The sequence below is a fragment of the Festucalex cinctus genome, chromosome 5 (genome assembly GCF_051991245.1).
Source record: "Festucalex cinctus isolate MCC-2025b chromosome 5, RoL_Fcin_1.0, whole genome shotgun sequence".
Lineage (NCBI taxonomy): Eukaryota > Metazoa > Chordata > Actinopteri > Syngnathiformes > Syngnathidae > Festucalex > Festucalex cinctus.
This window is the reverse complement of record NC_135415.1, coordinates 9,040,182-9,056,288: the sequence shown is the minus strand read 5'-3', so window position 1 is coordinate 9,056,288 and position 16,107 is coordinate 9,040,182. Positions and strand designations below refer to the sequence as shown.

Sequence of the window (16,107 nt, the reverse complement as noted above, 5' to 3'; positions counted from 1 at the left end):
ATGACCTCATAGTTAGACCCATCAGAAAGCATACTTAAAGGGCTGTAAGACTGTAAGTGTTTGCAGCCATGAAATTCTGCCGGTGACAGAAATCCAGAAAAAAATGTTGCTGTGATTTTTCTGTTTTTGATCAGTGATGACCACGTTTGGCCGAACAGGATCAAATAGCTTACTGGATTCTCTGGTGACTTCACTGTTGTCAGGAAATAAAAAACAGTGTTTCGTGACATGACTACAGGGTTGCATTTTGATAGGCTCGGCTTGTCATCTGCAGTGCATTATCATCTCATTTGAATTTCAAGGAGCAAGCATGTTCTTGGAACAGTTAAAATCAGTTGAAGTAGCAGCATCATGTCAAGAAATACATCAATGCCGCAAGTGGGTGCTGAAATTTGCCATGGGACGGGAAGCAAGAGATTTGCATAAGAAAACACTGACACTGTAAAAATGTTGACGAGAAGTTAAACTTGTTACAAGGCTTCCATAGTAATGCCCCCCCCCCCGCTCTCATTTCCTCAGATCTTGAAAAAGTCTTGCATTGAGATTCTGGCAGCGGAACCCTCCAGTATCTGTGCAGGAGGTGAGGAAGCAGAGTTTCCCCTTCACGCTGAGCAACATGAACTTGGCGCTGAAGAATTTTGGATCATCACCAATTGTTGATTTTGTGTTTTGTTTCTCCTCCACCAGAGTCATTCCAGGTGGTTGTGAGAGGAAATGGATTCCTCCATGCTCGCAACATTGATAAGGTCCTATGCAGCTTTCGCATTAACGACACCCTTACGAAAAGTGAGTGATTCATATCGTAATTTTCTTCACAATAATATGTTCAGGTGGCACGGTAGTCGAGTGGTTAGCACGTCCGCTTCCCAGTTCTGAGGTCTCCGGTTCGAGTCCAGGCTCGGACCTTCCTGGGTGGAGTTTGCATGTTCTCCCCGTGCCCGCGTGGGTCTTCTCCGGGTACTCCGGTCTCCTCCCACATTCCAAAGACATGCATGGCAGGTTAATTGGGCGCTCCGAATTGTCCCTAGGTGTATGTGTGTGTGTGAGTGTGGATGGTTGTTCGTCTCTGTGTGCCCTGCGATTGGTTGGCAACCAGTCCAGGGTGTCCCCCGCCTACTGCCCAGAGCCAGCTGAGATAGGAGCCAGCACCCCCCGCGACCCTTGTGAGGAATAAGCGGTCAAGAAAATGGATGGATGGATAATATGTTCATGGGCTCTCACTATTCTAAACGTGGCATTTTGGTTAACATTGTGTTTGTGGAGTATGAGTTAAGCAGCAAAATCCACCTGTTTTTAATCCATCTCAGGGGGCAACCATTTTGCCACTCACATCTCAGCTGCAGAAAACAGTTGAGCAGTGATTGGTCGTTACCTGAGCCATGCGCAACTGTGATGCTATTTTCAGTCGATAGGGAGTGTCAAAATGGCCGCCCGTGTTTAGTACTAGTGGGGCTGACTAGAACATATTACTGTAAAGAAATTTTTGATTTGACTTCCCCTTTACAATCCAAATGAGCGATATGTTTATTATTTTGGCTGTAGTTTTACGCTGGCATTGTTTTCTCTGACAAGTGTCAATCAAAATTGAGTATTAATATCTTTGTAAAGGGAGACTGACCGTTTTGGATGTCATTATAATATGTAGGTAAAGTTTAAATGAAAAGTACACAGCTGGAATCCTGTATGATCAAAGAAAGGTGTCAAGTTTACTGCTTTCTGCTATTTTATTTACAAGTTTTGTGGAGTTACAGCCTAGAAAGACGATAACAAGCAGTGCCACACATGAAACAAAGTGTTTCAAATGCCTTTAGGCTAACAAAATTCCCCACGGTTTTCCTGGTGGATTAATTAAATAGTTATGGAAACCACTTCCTACTGTGCACTCCACAGCTCTGCAGGAGGCGTTGGTCTAGTTTACAAGAAAGAGTAAACACAGTGTGCAACATCAGGCAAACTGGTAAATGTCTGTTATCTTCTAAAGTTAGCATATGTTGTGTTGCTATGTTGGTTGGACAAGGATCAGTTACATAATATAGATAACTATTGCACAGATAGATACTGTATGCCAATTCAGATTCAGGGAGTCTTAACCAGCCCCCGATTGACACATTCATTAATAGCGTTTCTGAATAATTCTGGCCAACATTGTGAATGTCTTCACTGAGCGCCATTTTTACTTGGTGAATGTTTGTGCTCCACTGAGCGACATTCTAGTTATATATGATCGTTTTAGAATTGCCGCAACAACATATAATGCTGCTTAAGACTTTTGCAGAGCGCCGCAGTTGTTCTAATTAACTTTTTATGAATTTTGAATTGTGAGCAATGTTTGAAAATCGGAATATTCTTCCAAAAGGGAGTTAAGTGCAATTCTGCAGACTAAATCCTGTGTGCTCTTCCCTGGATTTGTGGAGTTGTTATTGAGAAGCCTCTGAGTCCAATTTATCTCTCTTTAATGGAAGAAAAAGCACACTGGATGTAAGGATAAACTTTGAGTGAGATCATATATGATCTGGCTCAGTTCCTATTGAGGCTGAGATTATTCGCTTATCCCTCCATCCTGCATGAAGTTTCAAGCATGGATCAGCGATGACCCATGTGACTCTCGTGTTGATTTCCTCAGTTCTGGGGTATGCTCTCCCCTTGCCAGAATAAACACGGCGGCCTGGTCATGGTGCTTGTTGGAGCTGCTTTCCTAAAAGCCAGCTGGAAACAGACAAGACCTAGATTTGCCTCAAAAACAAAAGATGTCAAGTTTTGCTGAGGTGTTTCTATGATTCACTTCATACTGAAAACATGTTTTGATTTTTAGGGGACGCTCTTCTCAGAAATTTGTGAACTGACTTCTTGTGAAAGTCACTACTTTCTGTGAACATGTTCCTGGAGTCCCTTCTCCAATTGCCCAACCTTCATTCACTTAATGCGATGCCTTGTTGTGAACAACAAACCACTTTCAGATCAACATTATTACACTAAGTTATTTTTGGCCTTCCAGCAGTCAGTGGATATGAGAAAAGACTTTCATGTTTGGCTCCTGTTCATCAAGCTCTATTGTTTTCCTGACCCTTTTCCATTATCCATTCCAGTGGTGAAACCTTTGATAGTGGAGGATACATATCTCCTCTGCCAGGCACCTGTGCTTCAGGATGAGGGAATGTAAGTTAACCGCCGCACCCCTTTTGTTTTTCCACAGTGCCACCAGTATGACAGTTGAGTCATTTTGTCATTTTTTTTTTTTTTTTTTTTTTTTTTTTTTTTTTTTTTTTCCAGGGCAGCAAATCTTTATGTCAGTATGAACGAGGGGCTCAGTTTCATTTCCAGTTCGGTCACCATTACAACTGTGAGCTGTGTGAGTACAATATGACTCAAAAAGTAGTCTGCTAACTTCTAAATTTAAAAACACACAACCAGAACAAAATCTCTAACCAGAATGGTCTCTAATTAATATCTCAATCGTTCATGAGCTGCATCTTTTTGAAGGTGAAAATTGTCGCTCTTTTTTGATGAATGAAATATGTCACTTTAGACCAGCTGTCTTCCATGAGCCGCTGTAAGGTTTAGATTGACTTTCTGCCACAAAATTGCCAAGTGCATCTCCATTGATCTGCAAATTGGCAAACCCACAGTGAGTGTTGCACTGATAGGAAAACCAGGATCCGCCAGCATGTGCGCCAAGACGGATGTGTCTTAATTTCAATCAGAAATGACAAAGGTGGTATCACTATACGAAGATGATTCACACACTGTAGATGCATCTAATGTGTCTCTGAAATGCAATATCCTTAATTAACTCATTCACTGCCTTTGACGGAAAAAGACGTCAAATGATGCAATGCATTTTTGCTGGGCTGGCAGTGAATGTGTTAATATCTTTGTCTCTCAAAATTTAGACACGATAGACCCCAGTCATTGTGTCTTTCTAGTGTTAGATTGTGCTAGCTTGTTACATCTAGTTCTCTTTGACCCAAAGTGAGGAGCATCTGGACCTCCTTAGTCAACCATGTGCGTGGTTGCGTAGGTTGACTTCAAGTTTAGAACATACAATATTGCCCCCAGCAATGAAGTTTGCCTTTAAGCTTGTGGTAACGGAATTCTAGTAACAATGCCATTCAGTGGTTTTACAGAATTTATTTCCTCTAATTATGACAAAGATGGTGGTCTTTTCAATTAGGCCTGCAGTCAAATCAAGTTGATGCAGTGAAGGGGCAAGAAATAAAAGAGCTCCATCTTTGGACAGTAAATTTCTACATAGTGTGACACTCTGTGTTTATATGTCACAGTCTGATGGGACCATTTTGGCCATCACTCTGCTCATCCTCATGCTGCTCCTCATCTTGGCTCTCCTCTGGTGGTTCTGGCCCCTCTGCTGCACTGTGGTGAGTTCACCCTCTCATATAGATTAGTAGACAATTGTTTTTATAGTGTAGTAACAGTAATAGAACTTGTCTGACCAACACCACCCCAAGTTTTCTTGTTAACATAAAAAAAAGACTGAAAAGTTTCAGTATAGGGCACATGATCCATTTGGACTCATATTGTAGAATAGGGTTGACAAACGGAAGAGGTCAAGATCATTAGGTAATAATTACCTGTTCAAGTAATTGGTCATGTTGAGATCATTTGTCTTGTTTGATCTAAAATTCAAGTCTAATTTAATACTAGAGTGTATATGTATGTACAAATACTCTCACTGATTACAACAAGAGCTCTATCAAAACAATATTCCTATACAAAATAATGAGAGCTCAGCTTTCATTGATGTTGGAATCAATTCAACAATATGTTTATTAATGTCGTTATATAACTGTACATACTGCAAATGCAACAACTGATATGGTCAACCAAAATTACCATTATTATTTGTAAGACTGTGCTGCTATACCTAATAAAGTATCATTTTTGTAAGGAGTGTTAGTCACATTGAAGAGAAAAAAAAATGTTACAAGAGAATAAAAGGCTTAATTTTGATTAGAAGATTATCTGGAACGTATTTGCTTCAAAATACAGACTGACAATGAAATAAAGTCACTGCTTTGGCACATTAACACTCTAATTAGAATAAGAAGCATAATGAAATCCAGAAAATATATTTCATGTGTCAGTTCTTGTAGAGGAATACAGAGTAAAACCACCTATTTAATTTAACAAATATTTGATGACGTATCTCGAGAGAGGAAACTGCTGCTGGTCTCAAAATGTTATATATTGGCTACTTTGGGATACTGGAAACTCATTCTGACTATTTTCATAGGTTACACTTTCTTAGAACAACTACTTTCTCGTAAAATCATGATTTTTTTTTTTTTTTAATTCTTTCATCAGTCATCATTAAGGTTTTGAAGTATGGTAATAAGGTATCCTGCAATGTCTAAAAATAGTAAAAAAAAACAAAACAAAACATGTTTTAAATGTAGCATATAAGAAACATATATATATATTAGTGACGGTATTACTATATACCCCGGTGGTAAAACGAAAATTTAAATACCCCCCCCCAGCCTTTGTCATCACAGAATAATTTGCATATTTTGTCTGGATGAGACTGATGAACAAATACAGTACAGCATTATAAATCACCAGAGGTGAAGTGACTGTTGGAGCAGTCGGCTGCTCTGGACAGTGTAATATGCATGGAACAACACATCTGTGCCAGCATCGGTATATTGCAACAAATTATCTCGTCTCAGTCAAATGCAGTCTTTCACGCTAAAAAAAGAATTAAGTGTAATATTACCACAGCTGGAAAGCAACCAGACCAATATGTCCAGTTCACCATCATGGCTCCCTTTCCTTCTCCCTGTTCTTGTCTATTTCATGGCACTTGAAGTCCATGCGTGTCTGTTTAGGAAAACGATGCCGGGTTACCATGGAGAGTCGTTCTCGCTCCAGTTTATGGAGAAGGATGGAGGAAAATCACAAATAAGAAAAATCAGGGTCACGCAATGCATTTAATTTGCTGTCTTTATTTGGTATATAATCAACCTGACAGCTCATCTGTAGACGGCAAAAATGACACAAAAACGCACACGAGAGGCGCGTGCAGCCCGTGCCAGGCAGACTAAACTGTACGTGCAATGTGTGATCACATATGCTGTTAACTTTTCAGCCTTGCAGAAAGCTCAAACAACGCACATCTGAAAATAAGAGAAAATTATGAATATATTACACAGAGGATATTACTCCATAATAAATAAAAAAGATCATATAGCATTTATGTTGCTCATTTTTGCCCCCCAAAAATGTGGAAGGCAGATTTCTAGGTCAGTGCTTTGCTCATCTAAATGGACAAAAGCATTTCCTCAGCCATGGGCGGAGACAACAAAGTTTTCAACATGCTTTCATGACTTTATCTGATGTGGAATGGTCTTCTGTGTCCATGTGTTTATCCCTCCTCAGATCATCCATGAGCCGCCGCCACCTACTGCGGAGGAGAGTTCGGTAGGAGCGGCACCCTTTACAGACTCTAATGACTCCCTGCCAGTGTTTTGTTTATTCTGACATCTTAAACCTCAATGGCCAAGCACTCTCATTCTCTCCCACCCTGTTATGAAAGTCTTCACCAATCTCTTAAATGTGTTGCAAGTTAACACCCTCCAACATTAACAGTGAAATTCAGACTTTTGCTATTTTCCAACCCATCCCAGCTTGACTGCTGATTTTAATTTATAGCCTCAAGTCAGTCTTCCAGCATTCTGCTAGGAAGTATAGCCAACCAATAAGCCACTAATATCCCATTGCATTTGTTTACACTAATTATACTGTTTATTCCTGAAACTAATAGTCTGGCATGCTAGTCAGAATTTGACAAGATGATGATGATTATTAGTCAGACGGACAGTATATTACAAGGATGAAACATCATGAGCTTTTCCTTTTGGCTTTCTGTGTTATTTCATTGGATTTGTCAATGACCACAGACAGACAGAATTTATTTATTTTTTTTTTAATCAAAGATTCATGTAAGAGTGGAGGACATGAGATCTGCTTCAAAACTATGCCTGGTACATGAGAGTACAATTGAACGGCTGTTTTCAAAATTCTATAAAAACATATACAGTATATAATTACAATAATGTGTTGTTTGCACTACTCTAAATGCGACATTCTAATTAATATTACGCTTGTAGAATTTGACTTTGATAAAATCCTCCCGTTTTTATCCATCTCGAGGCGGCCATTTTGTCACTTGCTGTCGACTGGAAATTACATCACTGTTGCTTAGAGCACAGGTAACGACCAATCACAACTCAAGCTTGCGAATGTCACATGACCAAACTCAGAAAACAGGTGAGCCATGATTGGTTGCTACCTGAGCAACTGTGATGTCATTTTCAGTCAACAGCATGTTGTAAAATGGCCGCCGCCTCAGATGAATAAAATCGGGTGTATTTTGCTGCTTTGTGACGACCGTTGGTCGGTTCTTAGACTAGTGGCGCTGCATAGAACATATTATAAAGAAAATTTTTGGGTTGACTTCCCCGTTAAAAGTTAATCGGCCTAAATTTGATTGAAAATGTTGCCGAGGTATTAATTTAACAATGTGTTTATTATTGAGGTTATAGTTTGTAGATCTGCACTATATGACACTAAGAGTGGTTTGTAATATTTTTTTACCCTTCTATGTAATGAATGAAAAAAAAAAAAGCTAATTGAAATATTGTACTCAACATTTGACATGATGCAACCATAGTAACAGAGATCTTTTAGTAAGCAAAAATTCACTACATGAGGCCAGAGAAATGGCTCATTTACTGTTAATCATTGCACTTCTTGTCTCAACCCTACAGGACGATGAGGACGATGATGCTCCAAAGAAGAAATGGCCCACTGTAGATGCTTCCTACTACGGAGGACGGGGAGTTGGGGGAATCAAAAGGATGGAGGTAAGAACGGAATGTTAAGATACTCAATCTTAGGACTTTTCCAATGTATAATACATCAAACTGGTGTTTATTAGGTTCGCTGGGGTGAGAAAGGCTCCACTGAAGAAGGTGCAAAACTGGAGAAGGCCAAAAATGCCAAAGTGAAGATGCCTGAGCAGGAGTTTGTGCAGTCCCCCACGCGCATTCTTAACAATGGCATGCAAAAACCTCTTGGATCCCACAAGTGGTACTCTCCCATCCAGGTACAAGAATGAATGCTCTGATCAAGAAACTTCAACCAGATTCAGAAATTGTTGTCCATTTGACAAAAATATGTTTCTACATACTCACAAACGTATGCAACCTGATCTGATGAGATGCGACAAAGATTTGCATATCGTCACTTCTATGTGAAAAGCACTTTTTTTTTTTTTTTTTTTTTTTTTTTTTTTTTTTACATTTTTGTGATGTCTACATTCAGTTTCATCCCAAAAATGTGGAAAAAGAAAAGAAAAGTGTTTTTCACATAGCAGCGAATATGATAAATTGCTACAAGATGAAAACCCAATCCAGATCAGTTTGCCAATTTCTACTTATAAAAGCCCGTAACAGCAACTGTTTCCATGCTGGTTTGTCTATAACACGCCTGTTACAAACAATCAAAGTTAATCAGCTGGCCATGCAAGTAGAAACATTACAAAGATCTGTTTATGAAAATGGCACGAGATATATTCAAGTAAAACTACTGCTTTAACGCAGCTATGCCAGCATTCGGTTCGAAAAGCGACTCTTCCTTCCCAGCCGCTAATAGAAACCAGGCTCCTGTTGGACTGACCTCCAGGGAATGGGGCTGCGCGACTAGCATTTTTGTGAGGGAAAAACAGCTGTGTTGCATCCCTCTATCTTCAGCATATCTGCTTGTTAAAACTGAAGAAACATAATGTAGATAGATCTAGACAGAGAGGGCTGTTCTACTGTATGTCTGGAAGAAGCAAACAAACTAAGTAATGGCACTACAACATATGTGTTATTAAGATTCAAATTTGAACTCTTTTGTTTCTATAGAGCAAGCTGGATGCACTGTGGGCCTTGTTAAGAAAAGCTTACAACCGCGTGTCTGTTATGAGACCTCATCCAGGTGATAAGGTAAGAGTCCACAAAACCACATTTAACGTCAGTTGTTTAATTGTTTGAAAATGGTGGACTGCCTCAAACATTATTCAACTAAGGCACCCATTGTGCCCAAGGAAATGTTTTACAATACATCATGCAAAAAGCAAAGACAGCCTGAGATGATGAAGGCAAAACAAACAAACAAACAAACAAACAAACAAAATAAATATTACGTCAAAATATGGTCTGTCTCGGCCATTATTTTTTAACAAGGTCAGATAAGTATGCACAATATAATAATTTACAGCATTGCAAATAATTTTGTGGACTCCCAGGGAACTGGTGACCCCAATTTGAGGAGTGCTGCGGAAAGAAAATCTCATGGGTGAACTGTTGGTAAATTGGGAGTTAACCTGCGTCTAACGTTTGGCTGCAGTGCAAATTCATGCAGGGAATAAATGTCTGCTGAAGTCATCACAGGAAAAAGCCAAATGTTACCTCTCAATGGCCAGCTGTGCAATCAAGGCGATAACAGTCCACTTTACTGTTGGCAGGCTACGTGAGCAACATCACAACATGGAATTGTATTCAACAAACTCCGTTAAGGTTAACCTGTTGGGGGAAAAAAAAGTCAAATAAACTTGTGCTGACTGACTAGTGACTACTATACCATTTTTGATTCTTGATTTTTTATTTTTTTTGTATTCTTTCAATAAGTCGTGCAGATTCCACTCTCCAGGATTGAATGTTTACTGCCAAGAGTTAAGTGTAATGCTATCTCCAAACCCCCTCCCACCCACATAACCATCCATTGAGAAATAACATTTGGCTTTGTGCTGTGATGACTTCAGCAGAAATCTTTTCACTGCATCCATTCGCACTGTAGCCGGACTTTAGATGGAGGCGAAATCGTTACAGACTTACATTTACAACAACAACAACAACAACAACAACAACAACAACAACAACAATTTCTATCATTAATTTTACTGTGATTTGCACCAACATTTTGTCACATTGACCAACTTGGCAACTAAAACAACACTTACAGTAGGACCTGACGATTATGGGAAAAATAATAATCACGACTATTTTTGATTGAGATTGAAATTGTGATGAATAAAATAATTATTAATTGATTTTAAAATTCAATATTTTTACTACTAAAACTCAACTACTCAAACTGTGATCATATTGTTACGCCCATTCATCGCTTCATGTTGAACACTTTATTCTTGAACACTTCTTTTTGTCAAGTATAACATAACCTTATAGGTTAAATCCATGAAATTCAAGCCTCTTGCTTTTTCTTTCTTCATTTTCAAACTTTAAGCATTTCATTACACTCTATCATTGTGCGTGAATATTCATTATTTGAAAGGAATATTACTCCCGAAGTTGGTGCTAACTTCCTGTTAGCATTTGAATGGGATCCTCCATTCACTTGCATTAGCATTAGCACTCGGCTCGCGATGTGTTAAAAACAAAGCATGTTTTGTATTTAAATACACACCACATGCAATTATCCTTATCGTGTTTTTAGTTTTACAGTTAACTGCAACTTGAGTGCCATTAAACAGCTTATAGGACGCTTAGGGACGGCAGAATCAGCGATACATGGTGCATTCTGGGTCCTTTCACAACATAGGGATTCGAACTTGTAAACACGCTGCGAGTTCTGCACATGAACCGTTTTTTTGTTTTGTTTGTTTGTTTGTTTGTTTTACCCCTTGACCATTACGTTTTAATGATCGAGAGAAGCCTTGATAAGCTAATAATGTAATGTAATCTTTATATTTAGAATAATAACTCACATTTGAGATCCAACTCTTGTTGTGGAGCCATGTGACATTAAATCAGCATTACAATCCAGACTGTTCTATATAAAAACCTTGACATACACATATGAACAAATATGTATGCTAGCTGTTTGATTGTTTTCACAAAACCGTGTCAGGTGGCACACAGCTGTGTTTACACTCATGTCTGACTGGGAGTATGGAACAATGTGAGTCATTGCTTCATCTCAAGTGTTTCTCATTTAACTCACAAGGACAACAGACGGAATGACAGGGCCACCTTTCAAGGCTAAAAATGTTTTGGGTTGTTCGTTGAAGACACAGGCTGCATGCACGCAGGCAAACACACGTATCCACGTATGATTGTGACAGGGTATGTCAAACAAAGCCAAAATATACACAAATGCAAAATCCATTTGAAAATGTAACAGGAAAACGTATTAAAAACAACATCCTCAAAATGTTCACGTCCATGCCTGCAAATGTCATTGAGCAAACAAAATGTAGTGTGAATTCATAGAAGTGGCTAAGTTATGCAACCAACACTGAGATTCTACTTATCATCATGAAATCATTTGGTTAGTTTGTGATGACTCGAAGATCCATTTAGTAAGATGTTGCTTCGTGGAGGACTGCCTGACTAACATACAGTATTGGCCACTCCTGTCATAACTTGAACACTTTTCCCAGAGAGCTTCAAACATTATTACGTGGCTTTAACACATATGCGGCATGTATGCTAAGTTCATACACATGCACACACTCAACAAACCAAAACATTCATATTATTACATTCTACAATCGGCATTCAGTCCTTAAGTCAACCAACTGAGTGAAGTCATCAAGGGAAAAAGCCAACAGGTGTTCAACATTAACTTATAATAGTATAGTCACGGTTTTTCCAGAAACTTCCACTTTAATTATATGTCTGTCATTTTTTAAAAAATGTTAAAAAAAACAAAAAAGGCAGGTTTTAGGGACCAACACTTGTCACGACGAGTAAACATTTGTAAAAATAGACGTCATCGCCTAAAATGTTTATAATTGCCTATATAATTTTAAACATGGGCGGGTGTTCGAGTGGTTAGCACGTCCGCCTCCCAGTTCTGAGGACTCCGGTTCGAGTCCAGGCTCCGGCCTTCCTGGGTGGAGTTTGCATGTTCTCCCCGTGCCCGCGTGGGTCTTCTCTGGGTACTCCGGTCTCCTCCCACATTCCAAAGACATGCATGGCAGGTTAATTGGATGCTCTGAATTGTCCCTCGGTGTGCTTGTGAGTGTGGATGGTTGTTCGTCTCTGTGTGCCCTGCGATTGGCTGGCAACCAGTCCAGGGTGTCCCCTGCCTACTGCCCAGAGCCAGCTGAGATAGGCGCCTGCACCCCCCGCGACCCTTGTGAGGAATAAGCGGTCAAGAAAATGGATGGATGGATGGATGGATTTTAAACACATACAGTATATGGCAAACAACTCTATGGGCTCTCTGTCCATCGACAGGGCAACTGCGCTAAAACATAAAAAAAATACGCAGTTTTCAGATTTCAGGGCTGACGCAAGCCTGGATGCACTTGTTTGGGAATCTGGTTCATTTTTTTGTGCCATACAAGAGTGTTCTGGCGAACTGAGAGGTGTTTCGTTTGACACGAGCACCTGACAATTTGGTGACTGAAAGTAGACGAACATGTCTAACTATTAGCGCAGGTAGTGTAAGGCAATTTCAATTTTGGTGAATTTGTCATTCCCATCAACACAAAACAATCTTTTGATGTTTTCTGAACCGAATTTCACCTAATATAATGTCTCAACTGACGACATGTATTAAAAATGTGTGAAATGTGTGTGGAATGCCAACTTATACAACCTCAGGGACTTTTGTTTTTATGAAACCAACAGCAAACATCCTGAGCTTATGTGAGTCTTCCTCATTGTAAACCTTTGGGGCACTGAAAAAGCCTCCTAGAGGATGTGCAGTAAACAGGCTGCTCTGGTTACAATTAGGATCCTCCCTTTTATAACTTCCCCTAAATGAATGGCGTGGTGGGGCTAACAAGATCCATCAGTGGCAAACTCAATGTCAGGTTCCTGCAACATGTCGTCTACTACTGGGCCCGAAAATATCAACTGTTTTTACATGCTGGATTAAGTAGATAAGGGAGTGACTTCAACACAGTTCCAGTTGTTCAAAACAACAAAAGACATTGTCAAAGAATACACTGGTGTCTTAACCAGTGAAAATATACGGCTTATATATGTATTCCATTCTTTGTCAATTGCTTTTTTTATGGAGAGAACAAATTGTGTGCCCATTTGTTTTCCACTTTGCTTGTCACACTTTTTAGTTTGTTTGCTCAACAGACTGTTGTTGACTAATGTGTCAAAACAACTCTATGGGCTCCACCAAGACCAAGACGCAGACCTCCACCAAGGCATAAACATTCACATGGACACAAAAACTGGAACTTTTTAAAAGTTGGAATATTGCATAGGATCTACTTAAAACTTGATTCCCATTACAACCATTGACCTTGAATGCACATTCCATTTGAATTGAGACATGACATTCACTCTCTCGTCAATGTGTGGAATGTCAACATAATTTAGTGGAAACATCATTGTGAGAATTTTTACTTATCAAATGAATCCAGGTTGATGAATTAAGAAATGTTGGCAGGAAATTGAACTCAATCAAGGAGACAAATAAACCAAAGTACTGTAATTGAAAGCAGGTGTCTGCTTCTCGTCGACACACTGTTAAATGCAACGCACACACACGAGTTAGATGTCTTGAAGAGGAAAACCTCCACTAAACACCCAACTAACACTAACAACTAAGAAGGAAGCAACAAAACAGAAAATACATACAAACCAAACGCAAAATCATTATGCTAGCTCGCAAATGCTATGGTGACATTTCACCAAGACAAGACCTAGTAGTTTGTTTAAAACAAACAACACGCAAATAAAAAGCCATTACAAACAAGGATGATGACAATTCGTCTTACCTTTGACGTCTTTTTATTTTTTTATTTTTTTATTAATTATCTCTCAAATGGTAGAAGTTCCAAAGCCATCTTGCTAAATGCTAAACCAGAAAAAGAAACTTGATTCTCATTGGTTAACAAGATGTCAATCTCTTAAATTTGACCAATGTTTTTCGACGATACTTTGACTTTCACTAAGCGTCGTAGTAAATATTAAATGTTGTACTGGGGATTTAGAGAACTTTTTTAAAGAGAAAATCCTTTGTTTATTTACTTTTTTTTGAACATATAATCACTGATAAAATGGTTAAATAAAACGATCTCAGTGGCCTTTCTTGCAGTGGTTTCTTGTCAGCATTTCATAGGAATTTGAAGAAAAAGTGAAGCACTCTATCATGTTTGAATTGGACCACAATACTGTATTTTCCAGCAATATGAGAATAATGAGCCTGCTCCAAACTGAACTCACTGATGCACTCCAAAACAAAGACAGGTCCTGCCTTTACTATCTTTCTCAAACAATAATTTGAGATGAAAAGATTGGGACAAAAGTAAAACCTTCAGCAAAAAAAAGAACAAACTCTTCTGCTTTTTATAGCCCTTTTGAATAGACACTAAAAGTGATTGAGTTTCATTGTAAACGTGTGTGTAACATCTGGCCCACTTTGTCATTCCAGGGCAGATGCATGAACTTCATTCGTTTGAAGTCGCCCCCCACTCGCTACCCCCACTACAACCCGTCACCCATCTACACGCCTCCCAGCAGGAGTCCACCCGCACCACAAGGCAGCCTCCCACCAACCCCCAACGCCGCCCCCTCGTCCGCCCCCTTTTCTGCCACCCTGCCCGTCGTTCCTTCGACGCCCTCCGACGCGCCCCCCTCCCCTCCCTATTACACTCCGCCTTCCAAACGGGCTCTCCCCCCCACCTCTTTGCACATACCCACCGCGCCCGAGCTGCCGCCCACCCCACCTCCGCTCTCGCCCTCCGCCACCCTGCCCCCGCTACCTCAAGGCCCGGCTCCTGGACGAGCCCCGCCACCGGCCCGCCCACCGCCACGTCCCGGCCTGTGAAAGCGAACAAGAATTCCAAGCGCGTTTGATTGCGTCTGCAGGAGAGCAAAGCCCAGCAGGCTGTGGCCGACCTGCCTTGTGCAGAAGACAACCAGGAGCTGCTTTCCGCTATTTGTCTACACTGACTTTTTTTGTACACATCTAGCCCGACGGATGCTTGAATTGAATCACTGACTTTGAATCACACGAGAGCATCCCCACAGAGAGCTTTAAGTGTCCACTCCCTGTCCAGCAGAGATGTTGAACTCACACATGGGAGCATGACTCAAATTGCATCATGCAGATTTCGACAATCCCTTCAGTTTTGATATCATTTGAAAGTGAGCGAGTTCGTCCATCCATTTTCATAGCGCTTGTCCCGCGCTTGTCAGGGCTGAGTTAGAGCTCAAGAGACTTTGTTCGAGAGGTGGGCTACACGATGGACTGATTATGATTCTGGATGTTCGGCTAGTTTCATTGTAAGAAGAAGAAAAGAGGAGAATTTGTATTGTTTATTCAAACCTATGGAAAATTTGAGCACAGCTGAGCAATTGCATGCCAATTTTGGTACATTTCTTTTCTCTTGATGCACCACATAGAGCAGGGGTTCTCAAACTTTGGGTCCAGATGTCGCTTACAGCGTCCCCTCATAATCCTATTTATTTTTAACATTTCAATATTCAATTCATAGAATAATTAAAAGAAAGGAATTTAACCAAATTAAAGTAAATACAATTTTTGCTCTCACTAACTGGGCTGCAAACAGGAAGCCGGATGAGTTTGGTCAACTTGGCAGTTTGGTCGTTATATGACGAAAACATTGTTTACATGACATTTTTCTCAAAAGCGGCGAGCAGATAACATGATCGAAATCATGTTCGCATATGGGGATGTCAATCATGTTACATTTATGTGGTACGTCCAGGGTTATAATAGTTTAGGATTTTTCATTCTAGTTAAATACTAATTTTCTCCCAAGAACGTATAAACACGTTCTATTTTAAATGTTTTAAGTGTCCCAAAGACGCATTTATACGTTTTTTTTCTTTAATGTTTTTTTTTTTCTGCTAGAGCATACAGAAAGCTTTGATGCAGCCTCTCAACTGCAAAGAACGATTGAGGACATGGTAGTTATTACACAAATGGCCAGCAGGCGGCAGCAGAGCAAAAGAGCTCAACCAGGGAAATGTTGAGAAAAAAAAAAAAAGCTTTGTGAATAATGATGATACTTAGCTATATTCCAATGAGAATTGCTGAAAAATGCAAACAAATAGAAATATTTTTTTTTCCTGATGAAAGAAGCGA

General features: G+C 39.8%; 1 protein-coding gene across 1 annotated transcript in view; it reads left to right on the top strand.

The window, feature by feature from the left end:
* The window catches only part of antxr1a (ANTXR cell adhesion molecule 1a), a 23,981-nt gene extending 7,874 nt beyond the window's left edge, over positions 1–16,107 (top strand). Inside the window, exons 9-18 of the mRNA XM_077522657.1 lie at positions 520–580; positions 688–786; positions 3,087–3,156; positions 3,271–3,349; positions 4,281–4,376; positions 6,397–6,438; positions 7,788–7,883; positions 7,958–8,125; positions 8,928–9,008; positions 14,428–16,107. Coding sequence (XP_077378783.1) covers positions 520–580; positions 688–786; positions 3,087–3,156; positions 3,271–3,349; positions 4,281–4,376; positions 6,397–6,438; positions 7,788–7,883; positions 7,958–8,125; positions 8,928–9,008; positions 14,428–14,823 — 1,188 coding nt within the window. The 3' untranslated portion in view covers positions 14,824–16,107. The remainder of the gene's footprint in view (positions 1–519; positions 581–687; positions 787–3,086; positions 3,157–3,270; positions 3,350–4,280; positions 4,377–6,396; positions 6,439–7,787; positions 7,884–7,957; positions 8,126–8,927; positions 9,009–14,427) is intronic.